The following is a 24,272-nucleotide window of genomic DNA, read 5'->3' as shown; positions in this document are numbered from 1 at the left end:
TTTTTCGATTTTTGATTTATAACACATCTTTTTTCAAATACAAAATAGGAAATACAATAACAAAAGACTCGACATTATTGTACAAAACTAGAAGGTAAAAGACGACATAAAAGAAAAACAGACTCAAAACATAAAAAATAAAAAAAATCTCCTTAAGCAACTCCTGAATGAGTGATCCTGACTGGATGGTCCCGGGGTGTCTGTCATGCTCAAACTCCGATAAGTAGATCCATACTTGAATGAGAAAATTAAGACCAAACAAAGTTAAAGACCTAGAACACTATGTGAGACAATAACACTTCCTATTGGACACATGCAAGACATGATTGAGGCTATTTTTGCAAAACTGCTTATGTAGCCAAAAGGTGTCTCAAAGTGCAAACTTGACACAAGTGACCTCTAAGAGATGGAAAAATTACTTTGCAGAAATGACCCATTTTATAGAAATGGTCTATGTGGACAAAAATGGGTAAGCATGCAAATTCAACACAATGGACCTTAGACAGAGAGAACACCTTGTTGTGGACCTAGGACTCTAAAACATGGGTTAATTGAACCACTTTTGCAAAAATGACCCCATTTTGCAAGAACGGCCGATGCAACTAAAAGCGGCTAGACATGCAAATTCGACAAGGACGGACCTTAAAGTAAAGAGACACCTAATTGTGGATTCAAGACTCTCCAAACAATTAAACAAATATCTTTGCAAAAATAGCCATATTTTGCAGAATGACCGATGTGGCCAAAAGTGGCTAGACATGCAAGATTTGGCTATGACCCCCCGAAGCCAAGAACCTAAGACTTACTAGGAAGACTGGACCCTATGTGGGTTGCCTACGTATCCCGTCCCGAGAGACGAGAATCAGGTTCGCGTAGTTCGGGAAGATTGGATACAAGCGAGAATTAAAAAAAAATAACTAATTTAGAGAAAATTAATTTTTTGTCTTTTGTTTTGAAAAAATGATGAAATATGTAAACTATTTTTGTATTTTCTTTTCCTCTTTTTTGATTTTTTTAATTTTTTATTTTTTTGGAAAATGATGGGAAAGTACAAAATCTTTTCGAATTTTTCATGTTTTTTTTTTCTTTTCTTTTTCTTAAAAAAATGTGAAAGAAAACCATAACTGGGCCCTACTTGCTTTATTTTTTGCACTTCACCTTTTTTTTCTCATTTATCCTCAAACCTCATTGGTCCACCAAATGACCCCTTTTACCCTTGAAAATTGCAACATGTAGCACATAGGATGCATCAGGATGGTCTTTTATTTTTTGGGTACACTTGTCCTAGACGGACCCAACCCCTGTGTTGAGTCCCCAAAGTCAAATGCACATGATGCAAACAAGTGTTCCTACTAAGGATCCGGCATGAGGCTATGTTATTCTAAGTTTAAAAACCTGGTGTATTTGTTCTAGACCTGGCTTACTCGAGCGGATAGCCCGAGCCAAGGGGGGCAGCGTACCGGGAATACAGAAGCTTCATTGGCTTTGCAACTTGTCCGAACCTCGTTCTAAAATTGGGATATGACTCTAACAAAAGAGAAGTCACACGAAGTGCACCTTTCCCAAATGATTTAGAAGACTCAAAGAGAGGAGAGTTTCGTAACAATTTATATACAGTCCAAATAATATCAAAGCGGTAAAAAGCGGCAATTAGCACATTAGGCTCAAATATATAAAAATTAGATAATAAATAAAAGTCAACTATAACAGTTATTCTAAGTTCAAATTATTGAACCCTGAACCAGAAGTTCTGGGTTCTTATTCCCAGTGGAGTCGCCAGAGTTGTCACACCTCATTTTTCCTATCCGAGGGTATAAAAGGGAGTTTTTCCAATTAAAGTGATAATAATTGAAACGGGATTATTTATTCAAATTCAGAGTCGCCACTTGAGATAATTTATGGTGTCCCAAGTCACCAGTTTAAAATTCCGAATCGAGGAAAATTGACTCTATTTACGGTCTGCGAATATAGAAATCCGGGTAAAGAATTTTGTTAATCCGGGAGAAGGTGTTAGGCATTCCCGAGTTCCGTGGTTTTAGCACGGTCGCTCAACTATTAATAGTTGGCATAATTATCTGATTTAGTACATGTTTTAAACCTACGTGCATTTTTAACTTTCTAACGACTTTCAATATTTTTAGGAAAATTCATGATCGTCATACACTTACTTATTTTTGAAAACACATCGTAAACCATGCTACATGAAATACGTCTGCGGTTCATGACATGTTTAATTATTAAACATTATTGAAAATTAAAGTCGGGTCACATGAAATATACACCCGAATTTGGAAATTATATATCGCAACTACGTCACGGGAACCGTACCCGTAGCTGTGATGATTCATTTACGCGCCTAGAGCAAACAGCAAAAATTCATAAATTATTTTCCTAAGACTAGTTTGAAACTATTGGGAGGTTATAGACTATTGACCCAACTGTGAAAGAATATACATAATAAACATTCAAGTGCAATTCTTCCACCTTATTCACATCCATGTAAGGAACATATACATTTACACATAAGAATTACTAAGTATATGTCTTCCTTCAGGAAAATACTAGGTCCAAACATATATTAATCATGTAAGGCCAAAAGGTAAAATTGCATTAAATTCATCAAAACCAACTGGCATGACTAGATACAAAAACGTAAGAGCACATAAAAAGAAAAGGGAGGAAATTAACCTCAATAACTGACAGGATCGACAATGAAACAAATTAAAAGAAGACTTTTGAACCAAAAGCCCAAACTCGAACCACCGATCAGAGACCTCGAACAGAACCTCCACAAGAAGATCCACCAGATTTCGACGGAGTTTTGTTACTTGGCTCGACTATACTGACTCGAACTCTGCTTGTTTAGATGGGTTTTCGAGATTGTTTTTCATGGTTATGTTGCTGTGTTTTTCAGCAAGAAGAAAAAGCTGAAGCATTCAAGATCTATCTATGGCTGCTTCCTTGTTTGTAGAAGAAGGTCTAAAATGGATGTTTGTGTTCGAGCAGAAGAACGATGTGGGGGGGGGGTCCCTTTTGTATTGTTGCGGCTTCTTTGTAGAAGAAGGCAGCCCTGAAGGTTTTCTCTTTGGTTATATATCAAAATCAGAAGAAAACGGCTGCTTTCCAAAAGTCTAAAGATCTTTCTTTTGTGTATTCACGACTGTGTTCCCTCTACTAAATTAGAATGCTAATGAAGTTAGGGTGTGTGTATGAGGAAGAAGTTGTTCGTTGGGGTGGGGGGTCTTGGTGTAAACGGCGGATCTGAGGTCTCTAGGTTTTCTATTATGTCCTCATGAAGAAGATGACATTTTTTTTTGTCCCAAACGGCTGAAGGCCTTCCTTTTGTTAGGGATTGTTAGGTTAATTTATGTATATTATGCTAAAGGGGTGTCTATGTTTGGGCTTTTTAGTTAATGGGCTAAGAGATTTGCTTAATTGGGCTAAAAACAAGACAGAAATTAATCCAAAAAAAAATTAATTCTATTTCCTCCTCCCTTTTTGTATGTAAAAATAATATAGCAAACAAGATAAACTATTAAAAACACTAAATAATCTTACTTAAGAAAATCACTATTAAAATAACACTAACTGTTAGAACAAACCTATTTTTGATATTTTTTTCAAGATTAAAAATAACTACAAAATATTAATGAAACTATTTTTTGTAATTTTCATTTTTTGTGATAAAATAAAGTAAAAGAGTCAAAATTAGTTGAAATAACTATATTAAACCTAAACTAAATATTTAAATGCTAAAATATATAAAATCTTGGGGAGGGTAAAAAATCACATGTCTACAAGTAGCATGGATAGTTTCAGATGACTAGATAGATGAGATCACTGATTGGTGTGGCTTGATGAGGGTATACATTTTAGAAAGGGCGATGTGTTTGGGTTGAGGATATTTCATTAGTGTTGTGGCGCTCTCTTGTTGGATCGACTGTTGATATTCGAATTTACTGGGTGGCACAGAAGAATTATAGGAGTACCTCTCGTGGGATGACTGGGTATTAAATGTGTGTTCTATATTCGGATAATGGAGTTGGGATCGGATATGGTGATTCGCGTGCTGTATGGATTTGGAGACTGGGAGTTCTCATAGACAGATTAGATAATGATTGTGGACCGCGTATATTGGTCTTGTGTGGTAACTATGGGAGGTTTGGAGACCCGAGTGGATCTTTTGTTGCTTATTATGGCAGATTTTGATGTGTTATTGGGTACGTATTGGTGGCCTCCGTGTTGTGCTATTGTGGATTGCTGCGCTAAGACAGTGATGTTGGCTATGACGGGGATGCCACGGATTGAGTGGCAAGGTTCGACGGATTATGTTCTCAGTAGGGTGGTTTTATTTTTGAAGACCCAACGGATGGATGGGAAGGGTTGCCTTTCTTATTTGGCCTTCGGGATGGGTGTCAGTGCACAAACTCCTACTATCGATTAAGTTCTAGTGGTGAGGGATTTTTCGGATGTGTTTCCTACTATCGGGCATGTCGCCGGATAGGGTTGTTGATTTCGGTATTGATTTGGTGTCGGGCACTGTATCGTATGGCACAGGTGGAGTTAAAGGAGTTGAAGGAGCAGTTTCAGGAACTGCTTGATAAGGGGTTCATTGGTAGGCCAATATGGATATGTGTTATTCATCGAATCGGCTTGGTTGACTCCGAGTTGTATTGTAGCGAGATGCGTTGATTCAATTGTTATTGAGCTTATTAGTGATCGGGAGAGATCTATGAGTTACCTTTCCGTGTTGCGCGGCATTGGAATTTGTTGGTTGTAGGCACGTGTGGTGCGGTTTTATTGGGGTCTCTCAGCGGAATTTGAGATGGAGGAGTATTGGGTATGGTTCAGCGGATGGCATATCGGTTGTGTCCTTTCGGGTTTGTGTAATGTTATGTAAATTGCTTCGCAATAGTTATGATGATTGCTTTGGTTCCAGACATCAAATTGCGCGGGGTTGTCGATTTGAGCATAGTGACTTGAGATATTTCATGTGGATCAGTGTTTGGATAGGGTCGTGTATTGCAGCGAAGTTATGTAGAGGTATGACCCTTCGGGTTAGATTCGTGTGTTCTGGTTCTACGGCGTGTGATGGGTTCCAACATTGTGTTGTGGTGGTACTAGTGAGCTTGTGGTACAACTCTCTCATTTGAATCATTTTTAGTGATTTGAGTACGTTCAGATTGTTGCTTATTGGTTTGTGGATTGCACGAGTTGTGGCTTTAGATGGTATTGATGTGTCATGTCACTAGAGTAGTTGTGTTGGATTAGATGAGATCGTTGGGATATAGAATGATTACAAACGGATTCGATTTCAGCATGTTGGAAGGATAATATCGACGTTCGACTTAGAAATTTGCTATAGTCCTTGCCAAAGGAGAAGTGGCTTCACAGATGGTTGATCTGAGGAATGGTTATGACTTTCTATGCGTTTCATTTATCATTGGCAGTATACGGAAGTGTTGGAATGATGCTTTATTTGATTAGAGGTTTATTATCGATATTCGGTTGTTCTGAGCAACTACTGTGATTAGAAGTTATCGCTACGAGAGTTTGAGCTATGTGGTATATCATGTAATTGCATCTGAGGTTGCAGGTATGGTTTGTTACAGCTTGTCTGGACTTATTCAAAGTATAGATGTGAGATTCTAATCTTATAGATGATTTCAGAAGTGGAAATGTGGTTCTAAGATTTATGGGCTAGATTGGATTATGAAATTTCAGTTACATTGTGTTATTGGACCTATATAAGATAGGGTGACGTGGGATAACCCCCAGGTATGTGCTTGGTAAGGTTACACATCGATTTGATGGTTTTCAGAACAACTCTGAGCACGTTCGAGGACGAACGTATGTTTAAGTGGGGGAGGATGTAACGACCCGACCAGTCGTTTTGAGCTTTTGTATTTTGCTCGCCAGTTCTCGGGCATGACTAGCCCCGTGTGATGTATTATGACTTATGTAAATCATTGGTTTTGGTTTTCAGGGTAATCAGAATGAATTTGGACGAGGTTTGATAGACTTTTTGATCGAAAGCGGAATTTGGAAGTTTTTGGAATTCTTAAGCTTGAATCCGATGCAATTTTGGTGTTTTAATGTTGTTTTGAGTGTTACGAAGGTTGGAACAAATTTGAATGATGTTATGGGATATGTTGGCATATTTGATTGAGATCCCGAGGGCCTCGGGTGAGTTTCGGATGGTTAACGGATCAATTTTTGGACTTTGGACTTGGTAGATTTTCTGGTATTTTGTTGCAGAGAAATCCTTCTTCGCGTTCGCGAGAGGGTTCTCGTGTTCACGAAGGGTTATTGAGAGGGGCAGTCAAGTTGTTCTCCATGTTCGCGATGTAGGTCTCGCATTCACGAAGGTGTATGAGTTTAAGGCTACGCGTTCGAGACCTAGGCCTCGCGTTCGCGTAGAGTCTACGGCTATGTAGAGTTCAGGAAATTAAGCATGCGCGTTCGCGGTTGGTGTTACGCGTTTGTGTAGGGTCGAACTGTGTGGTCATCGCATTCGCATGTAGGCCCTCACGTTCGCAAAGGAGAGAATTTGGTCAGTGAAGCTTTGAGCTTCGCGAACGTGAGGGTGATGCCGCGTTCGCGATGAAGAATACCTAGGCAGTCAGTTTATATTTTTAAAATCGAGGGTTTGGTCCATAAATTCGAAATTCCATTAGAGAGCTCGGGAGAAGGTGAACTTTGAGGAGATTTTCAGTGGAGCTATTGGGGAAAGTATTCTTCACTCATATTTGGTTTAATTCCATGATTTAGTCTTGAATTTCATCATTTAATTTGAGAGATTAGAGTGGAAATTGGGAGGGGGGGGAGGAATGGAAGAAAAATTTGAGAATTCTTTTGGGGATTTGAATGGGCATTTGATGTCGGATTTTGATAATTTTGGTATGTATAGACTCGTGAGAGGATAAGGATTCTATTGATATAATTTTTATCGGATTCCGAGATGTGGGGCCGAGTTTGGCCAATTTCGGAATTTTTTGGTATAAATTGAATATTTTCGAATGGGCTTTGTTTCCTTAGCATATTTTGATGGTGTGAATCTGCTTTTGGCTAGATTTGGAGCATTTGGAGGCCGAGTCGAGAGGCAAAGGCATCGAGTAGCTTTTAGAGATTTCTGACTAAGTAGGCCGAAGGCCTGTGTTGTGAGAATTATTATAGGATCGAGTTGTACGTCGCAGCAGTGTTGTACTGATTATGAATATGAGACCAAGGGCCTGAGTTGTATGCCACAAAGTGGTTTGATATGAGGCCGAGAGCCTATTGATTATGCCACAAGATGGCTTGATATTGCGCTTAGGCCGTAAGGACCCCCTCCCGGAGTCTGTACACCCCCAGTGAGTGCGGGTACCCAGTGTGTTATATGATATAGCCCGAGGGGCTAATGTTGTTCCATGTTAGTGCCCGAGGGGCGGTTCTTGATCTATGTATGCTCGAGGGGCTGATTACGAGTGATTGTGAGGTAGCCCGAGGGGCTGGTTCTGTTGATATTATGCCCGAGTGGCGGTTTATGGTACGTGTTTTGCCCGAGGGGCTGTTTACATTTCTATCATATTTACTCACTGTTTTATCACTCGTTTGAAACTATTGAAAATTATTTTTAAGAGGTTTTTACCGAAACTGAGCATGATTTACGAAGTAAATGATTTCTGTATTGTATTGGAAATATCATGTATTTGTTGTAGCGTTTTGACTTGGTTTACGTGTTTTCTTACTACTCAGCTTTCATTTACCTTTATTACTCACTGAGTTGGAGTACTCACATTACTCTCTGCACCTTGTGTGCAGATTCAGGTATTTCTGAACCTAGTAGCAGGTGTTGATTGCTTGGAGGCAGAGTCATCGGAGTTTAGCAAGGTAGTTGTCCGACGTTCGCAGCACTGCTTTTCTCCCTCTTATCTTTCTTAGATTGTATTTAGTACATTCTTAGACTCTTGTTGTATTCAGACCTTAGTAGATGCTCGTGACTTGTGACACCCCGATGTCGGACTTATATATTATTTTCGCACTGTTCATTTAGACTTACATTATGAGATATTTGATTTATTAAAAAGCTTAAAAACGAATTATCATTGATTAAATGGTCAACTCTGGAGTTGTGTCGGCTGGCCTAGTTTCACGATAGGCGCCATCACAACTGGATCGGTATAGGGTCGTGACAGATGTCTTGAACAAGACCATGTGGAAGCCCTTCTAGAAACCATTAGAAAGATGACAAAATGCATTTGTAAAGTGGCAAAATGCATCAGCCACTTTCTTGCCATGCACAACTAGTCTTCATGCAAATAAGACTATAAATAGCCATTACCAATCACTCCTTTCTAATCAATTATCATTAGCAAGACAAAAAAATGCTTCTACTACTTTCCTTCTAATTTTTGTCTTCATAACCTTTCCTTTGTTGTTTTTCCTTCTCAAAGTTTAGTAGTCTAATTTCTTTTGTTCCCCCCTTTTAAATAGTTGGTTTGTAATATTTAATTTTGTTGATTCCTGTATCCTCTAAATAAATAGAGATGGGCTTGTTTAATCCTGGGGAAACATTTCACATTGCTAAAATAGTTTCTTAGGATAGTGCCCAGCACGACTCAAGCCAATTCGTGTATCTAATTACAAATAATATTATTGCATTATTATTATTGTTATTTTCAGGTATCATTTCCCTATAGAAAGAAGTTTTGCGACTATCTGTTCTTTGTGCAGTATAATTTGTGGTAGCGTCTGTACCAAGGGAAATATTTCCTCGTAAAATAAAATAAAATCCTCGGCAGTGTTTAATTCCTGTTATTTTGTCCAAGAAAGAAAAAGAGAATTAGGAAAATCAAAAAAAGAAGAAAAAAACATCCTTAAAAAGTAGGAATAGCACAACCAGTAGTAGAAAAAACCAACTACAAATTCAAATGGCAAAGCAGTCAAAAGCTATATTGCATAACTCTTCATTTTCTTAGGCATATCTATTTTGAACGGGGTGTGATGCCTATGGGTACTTCTTACATGTCCTTCGAACTAAACTAAAACTTTTCTAATAGTTGAATGTACTTGAACTGGATGCTTGTACATGCTGAAACCATAAACAAATCCACGTACACAGTCCAAAACTTTTGGACAAAGGAGAAACTTATAAACTCTAAACCAACTATTTTCGTGTTTTTGTTTAACAACCTGATAGGGAAAAGAAATCGTGCTTGTACCCTTATGAATTGTTTGAATTTTCTTATACAAAACGTACACATTATCAACTGACCAAAAATATGTAAACACTATCCAAAACCAAATTCTCTAGGTAAACTTTATGAAAAGATAGCCTCTTCCCGTTTCTCAACAAAATTGTTCCGCTAACATTTTCTGACAAACATCAAATTCAAGCCCCTACTAAGAATCTTCAAACAAAAGACATGAATGTCACCCTAACAAAACCAAAAAAGGGAAGTTTTTTTAACAAAGAAACTCTTCCAAAACTACAAGTTAACCAAAAGTTCAACAATTTTAACAAAATGGTATACAAAAGTATCATATAAAATACATACTCTCCATTCCACAAGGCAATCTCGGAAGAAGGAGAAACTTCAGACGACTCAGCTTTTAAAGGGTCAAGACTTCTATACACATCAACGTCAACATCTTCAATCCGCTCCGAAAATGTCTTGACCTGCACCATACATAAAATTCAATAAATTCAATTCTTACAAAAGAAAAACAGCAAGGCGCAACAAAAATGGGTACGAACGGTTCATGTAAAAAATTTAGACAAAGCAAGATGCTTAATTGTTATTCAAACTTTTTGCACCATAGACAAAAAGAATATAATCAGTAATAATACATTTAGTAGGCTTGAATACAAGTGACAGTGCAAAATACAACTAGAATGATACAGAGACAGATTCTTAAGATTGAAGAAGAAGAAGAAGAAGAAGAAGCAGCAAATAAGTTGAGGAGTTCAACTAGTTGACTAGAAAAACAACTACTGGAATAATTTTTTGTTATGAGCTAAAAGCGCAAAATAATAACAATAGAATAATTTCACGAGCTGCAATAAAATACAAAATTTGAGCTTACAGTAAAGCGGAGGCGACCAGGTGAAGAAATTGGCTAATTATAGAGCTCAGCCATGGACGTGAGCTCAAGATCTATGCTAGCTATGGAGAAGAGAGGGAATTCTGATGGAATGTTCTAGAAGAGTGGGAAATGAAAAATGTAATCTATCAACTGTATATTTATAAGTGTAACCAAACACATATATATAGAAGAATGAGGAGGAGGATTAAAAACTAACTACTGCTAACTCAGCTCTAATGCTAACTCTAGTTACACCAACTCTACTCTAGTGTAAGTTAGTTATAACTAACTATAGGAACCTAACCACCACTAGCACTACTAGTCTCAACACTCCCCCTCAAGCTGACGGGTAAGAATAGGTTTTCAATCCCCAGCTTGTTAAATAAATAGTAGTGATGGACCTTGCCTAATCATTTAGTGAGTATATCTTCTAACTGAGCTTTGGTGCTGATATGGTGAGTTTGAATGAGACCCTTCTACAACTTTCCCTCACAAAATGACAATCAATGTCAATATATTTTGTCCAGTCATGAAAAATAGGATTTGCAGCTATTTGAATGGCTGCTTTACTGTCATAATGCAGGGCAATAAGCAGCTGGATGTGGACTCCCAACTCTTTGAACAACCCTACTAACCATAAAACCTCTGCAACTATGGAAGCCATGCTTCTGAACTCTACTTCAGCTGAGCTTCTAGAAACTGTGTTTTGCTTCTTAGATTTCCATGAAATTAAAGAGTTTCCAAACTTGGCTAGATAGCCTGTAATAGACTTCCTGGACTGAAGACAAGAGGCCCAGTCTAAGTCACAAAAGGCTATCAAGTTATCAGACTGTTGTGAAGACATTAATAAGCCTAATTCTGGTGCATTTTTGACATATTTAATCACCCTTAGAGCTGCATCCATATGAGATATTTTAGGCTTATGCATGAACAGACTTAGAACATGAACAACATAAGCTATATCAGGCCTGGTCATAGTTAGATATAATAGCCTGCCTACTAACCTTTGATAAGGTTCAGGATCAGGCAACACACAGTCCTTGACCTTTGCACCTGTGCCATCATCAGAGCACAAGACAGCCTCATCAAATTCTGCTGTAGTTAGCCTTTGATTGCATTCTAATAGGGTAGATATTGGCTTAGCTCCCCTAGCCTAGAGTCAACAATCTACTCAAGAGCATACTTTCTCTGATTCATTAAAATTCCAGACTTGTTGTGAGCAAACTCTGTGCCCAAAAAGAATCTGAGTTCCCCCAAATCTTTCATTTTGAACTTCTTCTGCAAATTGGCTCTAGTAGACTGAATTAGTTGAGGATCATTACCTATGACTAGGAGATCATCTACATAGACTAAAATGACCACCAAGGTTGAACCCCTTTGTTGTGTAAACAATGAGTAATCAAAATGACTTTGAACAAATCCCAGATCTCTAAGAGCTTCAGTCAATTTTAAGTTCCATTATCTGAAGACTTGCTTCAAACCATAAAGTGACTTCTTTAGCTTGCATACTTTGGTCTTAGACTCCTCTTGATGATGTATCCTTCTGGGAGATGCATGTACAGTTCCTCAAATAAGTCATCTTGCAAGAAAGCAATGGGCACATCCATTTGATAAATGTGCCAATGCTTAGAAGCTTCTACTGCTATGACTGATCTAACAGTGACCATCTTGGCCATTGGGGAAAATGTTTCTTTGTAGTCCAAGCCCTCCTTCTAACTGAAACCTTTGGCCACTAACCTGGTTTTAAACCTTTCTACTTCCCCATTAGCTTTATATTTCACTTTATACACCCATTTGCACCCTATAGGAACCTTACCAGCAGGCAAATCAATAATATCCCAAGTGTTATTTTCTTCCAATGCTGTAACTTCTTGTTGCATAGCTGTTATCCACCTTGCATCTTTTGAAGCCTCATGATAATGCTTGGGCTCAACTATGGTGGATTGAGCTGATAGACATTTAACATAGGAATGTGACAAACTATCATAACTTAGATAGTTTGACATAAGATATACACAAGATATAGAGACAAAATCCTGAATCCACTTTGGTGGAGCTGTAATTCTGGTTGGCTTTCTGACTGCAATGGACAATGCATCATTTATATCATGTAAATGTGAAGAATCATATTGGATCGGTGGAACAGCATCAACTTCTTCATCAACTGTATGGAGAAGCATCAAAGAAGGCTTATGTTGCTACAGAAAATGCATCAGTCCCCTACACAACAACAGTGTCATGAGCTGTATCATGTTCTACTGCCTGATCTTGATACAATGCCCGTGTAGTATCTGGTATGCCTCAAGTGCTGAAAAGACTGGAATAGATGACAACTTCATTTGTTTGAAAGGAAATACATGTTACTTAAAGACTACATCCCTGCTGACAATGAACTGCTTAGTCTGCAAGTCATATAGTTTATAGCCTTTCTTAGTTGGGGAGTATCCCATAAACACAACAGGTAATGCTCTAGCTGAGAACTTATTCCTGCAAGAAGAGTGGTGTGCATGTGCAACATCAGAGCAGAGGGTTATACTCGTGTCCTTTTAATAAAATGTAAATACTGAGTAGTTAGCTTGAGAGAGAAATGTATAAAAGAGATTAGGAGGTAGATAAGATATAGAGAGAGTAATTTTTCCAGTAAGGAAGTAGGTTGTGGTAATCTACTGCTTTATAAATATTTACATTGTGGTTAATACAAAGATTTAATTACCAAAAAAAAACTTCAAAAACAACCCAAAATTATATTTATTTTCAAACACAACTCTAATTTTTAAATACCATAATTTTTTTATTTTTTTTAATTTTACAATTCTAATGTCCAAACGCCCACATAGTTTTCAATAGTTTATTTAAGCACTGCTATTTCTTTAAATCCTATACGGTCCAAAAACTTGAGGTTTTTATACATTTGCACCTCTTATTTTTTCTATTTCTCTTAGGCATTTTATGAAAATTCTCTTACCCCGGACATCCCTTACCCGACCCCCTCACAAAATTTAGGGTTAGGACATTTGTGGCTACAGTAGTACATGGCTGATCGAAGCAATTCAACGGCGATTACGGCGGCGACGACGACGACGGCGGTGAAGTCAATATGGGTGAAGCAAGCCGAGGAAGCGAAGCTGAAGAGCGAAGCGGAGAAAGACGCAGCCGCGAAAGCTGCATTCGAAGCCACATTCAAAAACGTCGAAGCTTCAGCCGCGGCGGCGGCGGCGGCCGCCGCATCCGACAGCGACGAAGATGATGAGGAGTACGAGCAGAAGAGGCTCGCCGAGAAGCCGATCGGTCCGGTTGACCCTACGAAATGCACGGCCGCCGGCACCGGAATCGCCGGCGGAACGGCGTGTGCTCCGTCGACGTTCACTGTTGTCACGAAGGACTCCGACGGTCGTAAGATTCCGCATGGTGGGGCCCAAGTTAAGGTTAGAGTTTCACCTGGTGTTGGAGTTGGAGGATCGGATTTGGAAGGGATAGTAAAGGATATGAGTGATGGGACGTACACAGTGAGTTATATTGTTCAGAAGAGAGGGAATTATATGGTGAATGTGGAATGTAATGGGAAGCCCATCATGGGTAGTCCTTTCCCTGTTTTCTTCAGCACAGGTTAATTTTTTTTCTTCACTCAGATTTGTGAAACTCATTTTTGCTTTATACTTGATTCGTTCAGTTTTTTTAAAAAAAATGGAAGCAAAAGATGCTAGTAATTAGTTGGGATAAAGGTTTAGTCACAATAGTAAGCTTATATTTTGTTTAGTATTTGCTAGGAGGAGTTTTTTTTAGTTTGTCTAGAGATTTGTATATTTGTAACTGTTGTAGAGATACTACACCCAATGATAGGGCTTAATGGTCAATGAAGTGCAGGAGAATCATGAGTTCCTACACAGGCTGATTTCTTTCCATCTACCTACATCTTGGTGAGTAGTGTTATTCGGTACCTGTCTTGTGGGTAGCAAGTACTCCGTGGAATAGTCGACACACAAGTTGGTCGGGACACTGCCGTCATAGAAACTATATTGTAGAGATACTCTAGTATTATAAAATCTGAATTATATAACATTGTAATTAAATAGGTTCCAATGGAGAAGAATGGTGGCGGCGATTCATAAATCCAGCCTGAACTAGAGTAGGATTAAGGTGTAGTTGCTGTTCTTGCACCCATTTCTTCGCCTATACGGCCTACAACTTTTTTTAAAAAAGGTGTAAATTTATCTAAAGATACTTTTGACCAAAGTCTAATTAGACTTAAGATTTGGGACGGAGTGAGTTGTAACTGGCTTTTGTTCTATCGTAACTGTGGTTATGAGATAGTTGATTGGGTTGCAAGCTTGCAATAGAAGCTATGATATTTGTTTTAGTAAATGGATTGTAAATTTATAAAGGCTTGTTTGGATTAGTTAACCTAAGTTGATCAATTTCATTGATCAGAATCACTATATGCTATTGTACCACAAAAAAGGTCTTTGCAGCTGATAGCTATAACCTAAATGAAATTGGTCATTGTAGTAAATCATCAAATAGTCAAAATAGTTCTGATAATCCAAACCAAATAGGCCATAAACCAGCTGCTCAAAGACATCACACATCTATAGAATAGAAGCTGAATTATTTGTGATCTTGTATCACTGGAGTTGCTGAGATGAGGTTTCCATTTGATTGAGGATGGTCAATTCAATTGTTGCCTTATATTTAAATGGTTTGTCTTGATAATTCCTGTGTTTACTAGGATGGCTTGTTGAGTTCCCTTAGTTGTTGTATTGGTCTTAGTAAATTGGTAAGTTAATATTTATGGGGCTCCTACTTGTGATGTTTTAAAGTCCACTTCTGCCTTCCAATTTTAGCAAAGTTCTATTTGAAAAAAGACCTGTTTCTCTTTTCCAATTTTAACAAAGCTGTTTGGTGTTAAATTGAGATTTTACTTAGTAAGAACTAAACAAGTAACACCTCAATGTGATTGTGGACTATATGATTTCACCTTGGGGAAAATTTTCATCACCCATCAGTAGTCTCGAATTGTATCCAGTTTACCTCCTCCCCCTAATTATTCTGCTCTGCCCCCAACATAGAATGTTTTCTTCTGTGTGATCATATTTGTCCCTTCCCATGAGTATGTACATCTACTGTTGTATTCTTTTAAAAAGTGAGAGAAGAGTCAAACCTTACAAATAAATCAGAGCATTGGCGAGAAAATGTAGATGCACTGCTATTTGATAGCAGTGAATATTTGAGAAAATAATAAAATATTTGTTTCTCAAGTTAAAGCCTATCCTCCTGTTCAATGAAATAAAAGTAGAGTGATGTGGATACTAGCCGTTCTTGTTCATAGTGGTTGAGAGAGTCTTCTTCATGCCACTAGGTCAAGAGTTCGAGCCTGGTACTGTGTCAAACAAAAACAAAAAAACAGTAGAGTGATGTGGAAGGAAAGGGGGAGTGTTTTGGATTTGATTCTCATGCAGTACGTGTTCACTCTGCTTAAGTGAATGCAGAAAAGTCAACATCGTATTCTAGATGTTGAAAATTTTAATATTTTATTTATATTATGCAGGTAGTACTACTGGTGGAGTATTGGGTGTAGCACCATCAACCAATTTTCCAAATATGGTCAACCAGAACATGCCTAATATGCCAAACTATTCTGGTTCTGTATCTGGGGCTGTCCCAGGATTGCTCGGGATGATACCAGGTATTGTTCCTGGAGCTTCGGGAGGAGTAGTTTTACCTGGAATTGGGGCATCTCTTGGGGAAGTTTGTCGAGAATACCTTTACGGACGGTGTGCAAAAACTGACTGCAAATTCAATCATCCCCCTCACAATCTTCTAATGACTGCTCTAGCTGCGACTACCAGTATGGGAACTCTTAGTCAAGTGCCCATGGCACCTTCTGCGGCTGCAATGGCTGCTGCTCAGGCAATTGTTGCTGCTCAAGCTCTTCAAGCGCATGCACAAGCTCAGTCTGCAAAAGATTCCTCTGGTATTTCTAGCTCCCATCATGGTCAATAAATTCTTCCTATTTGTTGATGAATTATTGTGAGTGATTCTTAAATTTTCTTACTCCACTAAAACATTGATTCTTGAAATTTAACTGCTACTTTTATCTCCCATTATTGTCCAATAAGTAATTCATATTTGGTGGTTACTGGCGGTGATCCATAAACTTTTCTTACTCAAATAATATTCTTCAAAATAGTTTGCTGCATTAACTTAAAAGAGAAGACTGAGATGTACCACTACTTGCTCCTTCCAGATAGTCTCTTACTACTTTTTCTTTGCTACTTCCCTCAACCTACTCATCACAATAGATGATGTGTAGAAAGCATATAACACATTCTCCTAGGTGTCCATAAGAGTGTACCTCATTCTTACTGTTTTTGCTATTTGTGTTCTTTACCTTCAGGAACAGGTGACCAAGATGGAAAGGCCGATTCCCTTAAAAGAACTCTGCAAGTCAGCAATCTCAGCCCACTTCTGACAGTGGATCAGTTGAAACAACTGTTTGGTTTCTATGGTACAATCGTTGATTGTAGCATTACTGAATCCAAACATTTTGCTTACATTGAATACTCAAAACCTGAAGAAGCAACTGCTGCTTTGGCGTTGAACAATATAGAAGTTGGTGGTCGCCCCTTAAATGTTGAAATGGCAAAGCAACTTCCTCCAAAGCCAGCTGTTTTAAATTCATCAATGGGTTCATCTTCTTTGCCCTTGATGATGCAGCAAGCAGTAGCAATGCAGCAGATGCAGTTTCAACAGGCCCTATTAATGCAGCAAGCTATGACTGCGCAGCAAGCAGCTAATCGAGCTGCAACCATGAAGAGTGCCACTGATTTGGCTGCCGCAAGAGCTGCAGAAATAAGCAAGAAGTTGAAAGCTGATGGTCTGCTTTCTGATGATAAGGAAACTGATGACAAGGCCAAGTATGTCACCTGAACTATTTCCGTCATATGTTTATAAATCTATCTTATGTGTTTGGTAATTCATCTAACTGCTGTCAGGATTATCTGGTTAGCGATTAGTAGTAGGACATTTTACACCTGAAGACCATCATCAGGCCTTGCGTTTGTGAAACAGCCCTAAGTGAGTGTAAGCTATGAATACCCATACTTGCAGATACCAAGAATGATGACATATAGTTGGCCATCTTCAATCTGTTGATGATAATTGACTACTTAATAGACATAGTTGTGAGTCATGCGACTCTTTAAGTGTCCCCTTGGATGGCTTTAAACTTTAGGGATAAAGAGGCAACTAGCAACCAAATTCAAGTTTAGGATCTACTTTGCTTAATTAGATTTGAATTTTTCTTTTGCATGATGGCACAATTAAGATAATACGGTTCACCAGCTCTCTTTTTGGGGCCACTGTTATACTGGCTGTATAAGTTATATGCAAATGGGTTCTAGGAGGAGGGGAAGCTAAGTATGAGCCTGGCCTACTGAATCTCCCAAGTATCATATGTCTTACAATGGTGGGCATGGGGGAGGACCAAGCACAAGGCTTCCTTAGTGAAGCTCTCGAGCATAGTTTACATAAAATTTATAAGTTTGAATAACTGTTGCATAATCTATTTCGGTTCCGCAGGAGATGCTTTAATGTATACCTAGTAGTGGTTGTTCCTTATTGTGGAAAAACAAGGGGAAGAGTGTTAATCTGGAGCAATTTTTCTAGAAAGGTGACAATTTCTTTTTCTGGAATTGAATTGTCTCCAGATGTCCGAATGTGTATAGAGTTTGTCCTCATTACCATTATTTGCTGGTTTAACTGTATTTAACTTCTACTAATGATCTGAACTGCCACAGGTCACCATCTGCTGATCGTGCTAGGTCAAGATCCAGGTCACCATCCAAATCAAGATCTAAGTCCAGATCTCCAATAAGTTATAGGCGAAGACCAAGATCCCGCTCTTTCTCTCCTCTGCCGCGGAGAACAAGAGATTATAGATCAAGGTCACCAGTAAGATCCCGTCGTTATTCAGGCATTGAAGATGAAAGGCGGTCATATAGGGATGTTAGATATGCTAGTGACAGAGGAAGAAGGCGGGATTCTGTTAGATTCTATGATCGTCGTTCTCCTGTTTCAAGGAGAAACCGAAGTAGGAGCACAAGTCCTCGAACTAGAAAATCTTACCGTGCTGATTTAGGCTCACCAAAACGCCACCGAGAAAGTAGTCCAGTTCACAAGACAAGTAGAGCTTCTCGCCGTGAGTCATTATCTCCTGAACATGGACGAAGAAGTAGGTCATCCCCAAAAGATGGTGAAAGAAAGTCAAAATATAGCAGGCGATCGAGATCAAAGTCTGCTGAAGGTAGGGACCAGTCTGATGACAAGCTTGAAGGAAGCAGGGATGAAAAAGCCAAGCAGAAGGACCAGGGAAGGTCACCATCACCACAGGTTGTTGAGGATGCACAGAAGAAAATGTCACCGGAAGTCCCAGAAGAAAGCAAGTCAAAGCATGGAAGAACCTCCAGGTCCAGGTCTCCAGAAGAGAAGCATCATTCTAGCAGAAGCAGAGAAGAGAAAAGAAAGCATCATGCTAGAAGGCGCTCCAAGTCAAGGTCCAAATCTCCTGAAGAGAAAGATCAGGGAAGGTCAGCATCACCACAGATTGTTGAGGATGCACAGAAGAAAATGTCACCAGAAGTGCTGGAAGAAAGCAAGTCAAAGCATGGAAGAACCTCCAGGTCCAGGTCTCCAGAAGAGAAGCATCGTTCTGGCAGAAGCAGAGAAGAGAAAAGAAAGCACCATGTTAGAAGGCGCTCCAAGTCAAGGTCCAAATCTCCTGAAGAGAAATATCACTCAAGTAATAAATTAGATAGAGGTAAAGGAGATAAGCCAAAGCATCGAAGTAGAAGGCATTCAAAGCCAAGGTCCAGATCTCCTGAAGAAAAACATCGTTCAAGTGATAAATTGGAAAGGAGCAGAAAAGAGAAGTCAAAGAGTCGTAGTAAAAAGCGGTCCAGGTCAAGATCTGTCGATGATAAGCAGCACAGCAGTAAACAGTCTACAAGGCGTTCCGATGACCGACGATCAAGACACAGGGGACGCTCTAGATCAAAATCTGCTGAAAGTAGGCATGGATCAGGTGAAGATGAAACCATAAAGGATGAAGTGAGAGGTCATAGGGGTCACCAGAAAAGTTCCAGGCGGCATGACAGTAATAATGGAACAAGTGAAGCTAGCTTGATTGGAGAAGATCCTGCTAAGGGAATGTGAACCAGCTACAGATAGCTTCCAATTCGAAGAGTTTCTGAATCTATGGGTTATGGCTTGTGATTGTTGATCTTGTGAACATTTTATTTTATCATTGCAGAAAACATGGAAGGTTTTGAGGAGGCAAGGTGCCTTGGAAGAACGTGACCGCAGGACACAGATTCACTCCTTTTGATGAGCAAGATCTCTAAGTGAATTAGTTGCAGTTTGTATGACAAATACGCATATTTTTGCTTCTTTTGCAGGTCTTTCAATGGAACATATGCAGGAAGTGAAGTAGCATTAGTTGAAAGATTGAATATCAAGCTTGCTTCTGCACCATCTTGGATCAACTATGCTGAGTTTCTTGTGAACTACTTTTTGAGCCTCATGTATGGTGAACTTTTACCTCTATCAGTAGGTAGTAACTTCTTAATTGTATGCCTGTTTAAGGATCTTAATTACTCCTTATCCTTTTAGTAATCTCAGTACTGTGACGGAAGGTGTATCAGATGCCCTTGTTGTAAGGGAATTATGCCTTCCACTTGAAAAATTTGATCGTCCTTGAGCTTTATGACTTCATATGCTGTACTCTTAACTGAAGCGAATTATTGATAAAGGGTTTGAAAAAGCGTTTCTTCTTAAGTAGCTTAGATGTCTTGTGATTTTATTTACTACTTTTGCAATGATGAGTTAGTGATGCTGGTAGTGAGGATCCAATTTTATTTTCATTTAGTGGCTTTGTGGGCCTGTTAAATTCCAAAAAAACATGCAGGTTGTGGGACTGATTCTTGTCGGCGCTTTATCAAATGAATGGGCACAGTTATATCTGATTGTATTTGAAGGTATGCAATTGAAAATTTTTGTTGTTTAAATGGGAGGGCATTGCTGCTGTTGGAACAAATACATTAAGAATGCTGGCTGAAAATTGCTTGGATGAAGAAATATGTTAAAGTTTAAGGTTGTTAATCTTCACATTCATTGCCTCTTTCCTCATCTTTTCTTCGCCCTTCCTTTTTTCATTTTCTTCTTTTTTTTCCCTTCTTTTTTTCCTTTTTTTCCCCTTGAAAATGTTTGGTTAGGCAGGCTGCTATTAAGGCTATTGCAACCAGGTGTTGCTGAGATCAGTAGAATCGTGATGCTCCCTGAATCGAGCATGAACAGATATTCTCATATCTGTTCTTTAATTGGTGAAACTCAATTGTTGTTCCGTAACAGGTAAAATTTTGCTGAATTCACTAGCTTCTAGTTTTTACCCTTGCAAACACAATAGCTGGAAGACTTGGTGGTTATAGCTGAATGCTGTAGTTCACACACTATTAAGTAGCCACAGCAGTCTAAATGACTAACAGGTGGTTTATCTGGGCTCTCTTGCTTGTATTTTAGTTGCTTTGTGTCCCTCGCGGGTTACACTAATAAGGTAATTGAAACCTCGTGCAATTACTTTAAATATTAGGAAAAATTTGACACTTAAAAAAACAGTTGGCTTTAGAAAAACAGAAAATGTGATGCCATTTATTTGGTGGGATGGTTTCTATGAAGTCCATGTTTGCACTGTGTGTTGGAACTTGCTAATAGCATGCTATAACATATAGAAGCTATATTCATTGTATGAAAAACCTAATCTGAACAATTCCTTGATCTGTATCTTGTATGTGATTTTGGAAGTTATACTTTTTTAATAGCTACATTGACTCCTATTCTTTCATGGTGCCTACATTAGTCATTCTGAAGGTACTCTTTGTTAACTGTCTGAAGAATATCTGCCCATCATGTTTTCTGTTTTTTTTTTCTCTTTTTTCGGTTTTCCTTTTTTTTTTTCTAGGTGGTGCTGGATGTATGGGACTGAGAGCTGTATCCTGTTTCTCAAACTAGATGTGGTTGATGTCACACTTCTCATTTCCTTCCCTTTCCTCACTCCCCCTTTTCTCTTTCCTTTCACTTTTACTCTTCCCCATTTTTCCAACTGGCTTATCTTTTCTCTTCCTTGCTTTCCTCCTCTTTCCTTTTTTCTTTTGGCTGGTGGTTGGAGGTTCTGTAAGGATTATATAACTAGCAAAAAGTCACAAGCAGCAAGGCGAGGAAACATCAACTTTGTCTGGTGATTCCACAATGTATTACTGTTAGGATGCTTTAATTGTTTTAACAAGGATTATAGCTCAGAGTAGAGACACTTTCTGTAGGTTAAAGTTTTCAATACAGAAGTTTCACCCACATATTGCTTATAACCTTCTTTCCTGTCAATTACCTGTTCACCAGTGGGCCGTTGTGGTCTTCTTTGTCCTGGTTACAAATGGTGTTGGCTGATAACCATTTTCAATCCCTGATAGTTAGATTAATTTTTAGGTTAAATTGATTCTGACCCTGGAATTTGTGATGTTCCCATCCCGTTGACCATAAAGATGTTTGTGGTGTGTTAGGTTATATGGACTAATTAAATTATCTCTAGAGGTAGCTATACTTTGGCCGTGGTCCAATAGGAGAAATTAATCGATGTTGTATCTCATTGGCTCTGTTTGAAGAACATCAGAAATTGTCAGGTTAGGGTTCATCTTCTTCATGAATTGGGGTTAGAGTGATAACTGTTTTAGTTGAATATTTATTTGTTATACGTGTCGTGCTAGCACCAAGAATACACAATCCTTAAAGAAAATTGTGATTGTGTATCCTATATATATATATATATATATGAATGGCATCAAGACTTTTTTCTAGAACCAACTGCATTCTGGATTTGAGCTGTATGTTATGAGGGATTTTTCTGTTTTTGTTTGTAGTTTCTTATAATAAAGGGCAGTCCGGTGCACAAAGCATCCTGCATTCACTCAGTGTCAGGGAAGGGCCACACTAAATTTCTTCCCGGGCGAGTCTTGGTCTTACTCATTGTGTGGATTTCTGTTTTGGGTGCTAAAGAATTTTTGGGATAGAGAAATCTGGAAGCTGAATGATAAAGCATGATGGCATACGAAATCACCAATTTGTTAGTTCTATTTCTTTCCTTTACTTTCGATGCTAATTGGAACAGAGCCTTAAGCCAAGAGTATTTGCACGCAGACATAGGATTCATTCGATAGAACGGGAGCTTTTAACTTAAAACTGTCCGCTATAAAAAGGGTTGTGTTTACTGTCAAAGCCGTATAGGTAATTTTCGTTCAGCCATCATAGTTGGATTACCAGCACGACTAAAGAAATCATGGCCTGGTTCACTTAAACATCAATCTAAAAGTAACAATGTCTGTTATTAACCTTCTTTTATATAAATAGTTTTCTTGTACATGTTCGTCTAACCAAAAAAACATTTACTAATGGCAACAGAATTTATCCAAGAAAGTTGATCAGTTGTCTCCGTTTAATAAATAATATCCATAATGTTTGGACATCCTTTTCGATTAGTTTGTTAGCACACATACAACTATTATAACCGACGAGATTCGCGAAACTTTTAGCTCTAATTTGGAATAGATTTTGGCTTCATTTTTTCAAAAAAAAATTGAGAACATTGTTTTAAAACCAATTTTTGGTGAAATTTTTTCTTCTACTCATAAAACTTCAACTTTTCTTCAAATAAAATATAGGGGTATTATCATTTTTTAACCCGTGATAGAAACTATTTACATTTGGTAGTCGAAAAAATGTATGAAATTTGTATATATATATACACACATTATTTAAGCTATTATTTTGAGAATGACTATACAGTGTCATTTTCTCTATGCATGTCCAAATACAAGTTCAACTTTCAAAAATTATTTTTCAACACAACTTAAAAAACTCCTTTTTCAAGTTTCAATCAAATCTATGTCCAAACGCTAACTTAGTATTTCCTTCAAAATAAGATACTATTTCACAACTTTCAGCTCCCTTATATATATATATATATACATAAAATAAAAAAATAAAAATTAACTGTCTGCGGTCTTATCCAGACTAAGTGCTCGTTTGGGCATAAAATTTGATGGAAGATTTTCCAAAAAAGAATTTTTTTTTTCGAAATCAGCTTTTGTTTATAAAATTTTTAATTTTCACTTGATGATGCATTTTGGAAATTTTCAAAAATTTGAAAAATTGCAAAAAACAGTTTTTCAAAATTTTTACTCAAATCACTCACAAAACTTCAAAAACAACCCAAATTGAAAGTTATGTCCAAATACAACTCTAAATTTTAAATACCATTTTCAGTTGAAAAAATTTTTCACAATTTTTTCTAATTTTACAATTCTTATGTCCAAACGCCTACTAAGTTGCACACGGACATTTCTTTGTCAACGGGCAGCTTTTATGTTTTGCAATTTGGATAAGTAAAGATCTTATCCATCCACGTAAAAAAGACAGAGAGAGTGTGGCCACTAAGTTTCCTATGTCATAATCATTGTCCAAAAACAAAAGATACAGTACAAGGTACAATTTACTCTCTATTGATATTTAGGTTGGTGCGAAATTTATTAAAATCATAATTTTTTTTTAAGTATAATCATTTGGTATTTAAAATCACTAATTAGCGCTATTAATTATAGTCACACATACCAAATTCACTAACTAGCGCTACTAATTATAGTCACACCTCAAAGGACCTATTAAAGAAAAAAACGCTTCTTATAAGAAATTTCTCTATTAACAAAGTTCGAATCAGAAATTTTGAATAAGGGTGAATCGATCTTTGCTAAGTCATCAATATGGACCAATATTTCCAAACAACATACAAAGTTATCTGTTGACTTTTAAAATACCACAGAAGGCAAAATCAAGCTGATTTTAAATAAATTTAATTGGTCATAAACCATAGTCGGGTTAAAATATGCCTAAACAAGTGAAAACTTTTAAATAATACAAACATGAAGCACAATCATGTTCAAAATTTTGAATTTTGTTTTGCATTTTAGAGGAGTGAGATCTTATCCATCCACGTAGAAAAGACAGAGAGATGTTGTCGGAAATAAAAGGTACAAAACTACAATTGACTTTCTCTTAGTATTTACAGAGAAAATTTATTTTAATAATAACTCTTACCAAGACACCAA

At 37.8% G+C, this 24,272-nt stretch overlaps 2 protein-coding genes across 10 annotated transcripts; one reads left to right on the top strand and one right to left on the bottom strand.

Annotated features, from left to right (window-relative positions):
- Window positions 1-10,478: 10,478 nt before the first annotated feature.
- LOC138890275 (secreted RxLR effector protein 161-like) lies at window positions 10,479-11,744 on the bottom strand. Its single transcript, XM_070173651.1, has 3 exons — window positions 11,578-11,744; window positions 10,700-11,216; window positions 10,479-10,541 (listed from the first exon to the last, which is right to left on the bottom strand). The coding sequence occupies exons 1-3, from the start codon at window positions 11,742-11,744 to the stop codon at window positions 10,479-10,481; spliced, it is 747 nt and encodes a 248-aa protein (XP_070029752.1).
- Window positions 11,745-13,003: 1,259 nt separating this feature from the next.
- LOC104225048 (uncharacterized) lies at window positions 13,004-22,528 on the top strand. Of its 9 annotated transcripts, none has more exons than XR_710497.2 (7): window positions 13,004-13,674; window positions 15,614-16,039; window positions 16,463-16,982; window positions 17,865-19,646; window positions 20,030-20,099; window positions 20,341-20,472; window positions 21,080-21,468. XR_710497.2 is itself a non-coding variant. In XM_009776810.2 (4 exons), exons 1-4 carry the CDS (start codon window positions 13,101-13,103, stop codon window positions 19,276-19,278), a joined length of 2,934 nt encoding a protein of 977 aa, XP_009775112.1. In that variant the 5' UTR covers window positions 13,004-13,100; the 3' UTR covers window positions 19,279-19,902. The 9 variants fall into 9 exon arrangements, 1 of the variants encoding a protein (XP_009775112.1); XR_710495.2 differs by having other exon boundaries at window positions 20,337-20,472; XR_710493.2 differs by having other exon boundaries at window positions 20,030-20,215.
- Window positions 22,529-24,272: the final 1,744 nt, after the last annotated feature.

This window comes from Nicotiana sylvestris, chromosome 1, assembly GCF_000393655.2.
Source record: "Nicotiana sylvestris chromosome 1, ASM39365v2, whole genome shotgun sequence".
In the NCBI taxonomy this organism is placed as follows: domain Eukaryota; kingdom Viridiplantae; phylum Streptophyta; class Magnoliopsida; order Solanales; family Solanaceae; genus Nicotiana; species Nicotiana sylvestris.
This window is presented reverse-complemented; position numbering and strand designations above follow the sequence as displayed.

What these genes read in the sequence shown, in the direction of transcription:
- LOC138890275 (XM_070173651.1), bottom strand. Translation starts at nt 11,744, where the DNA reads ATGGCCAAGATGGTCACTGTTAGATCAGTCATAGCAGTAGAAGCTTCT. An exon ending in AAGAGGAGTCTAAGACCAAA is followed by an intron (nt 11,217 to 11,577) that starts GTATGCAAGCTA and finishes ACTCTAGGCTAG; the next exon opens with GGGAGCTAAGCCAATATCTA. An exon ending in TTGCAGAGGTTTTATGGTTA is followed by an intron (nt 10,542 to 10,699) that starts GTAGGGTTGTTC and finishes AAGTTGTAGAAG; the next exon opens with GGTCTCATTCAAACTCACCA.
- LOC104225048 (XM_009776810.2), top strand. Translation starts at nt 13,101, where the DNA reads ATGGCTGATCGAAGCAATTCAACGGCGATTACGGCGGCGACGACGACG. An exon ending in CCCTGTTTTCTTCAGCACAG is followed by an intron (nt 13,675 to 15,613) that starts GTTAATTTTTTT and finishes TATATTATGCAG; the next exon opens with GTAGTACTACTGGTGGAGTA. An exon ending in GAAACTGATGACAAGGCCAA is followed by an intron (nt 16,983 to 17,864) that starts GTATGTCACCTG and finishes GAACTGCCACAG; the next exon opens with GTCACCATCTGCTGATCGTG.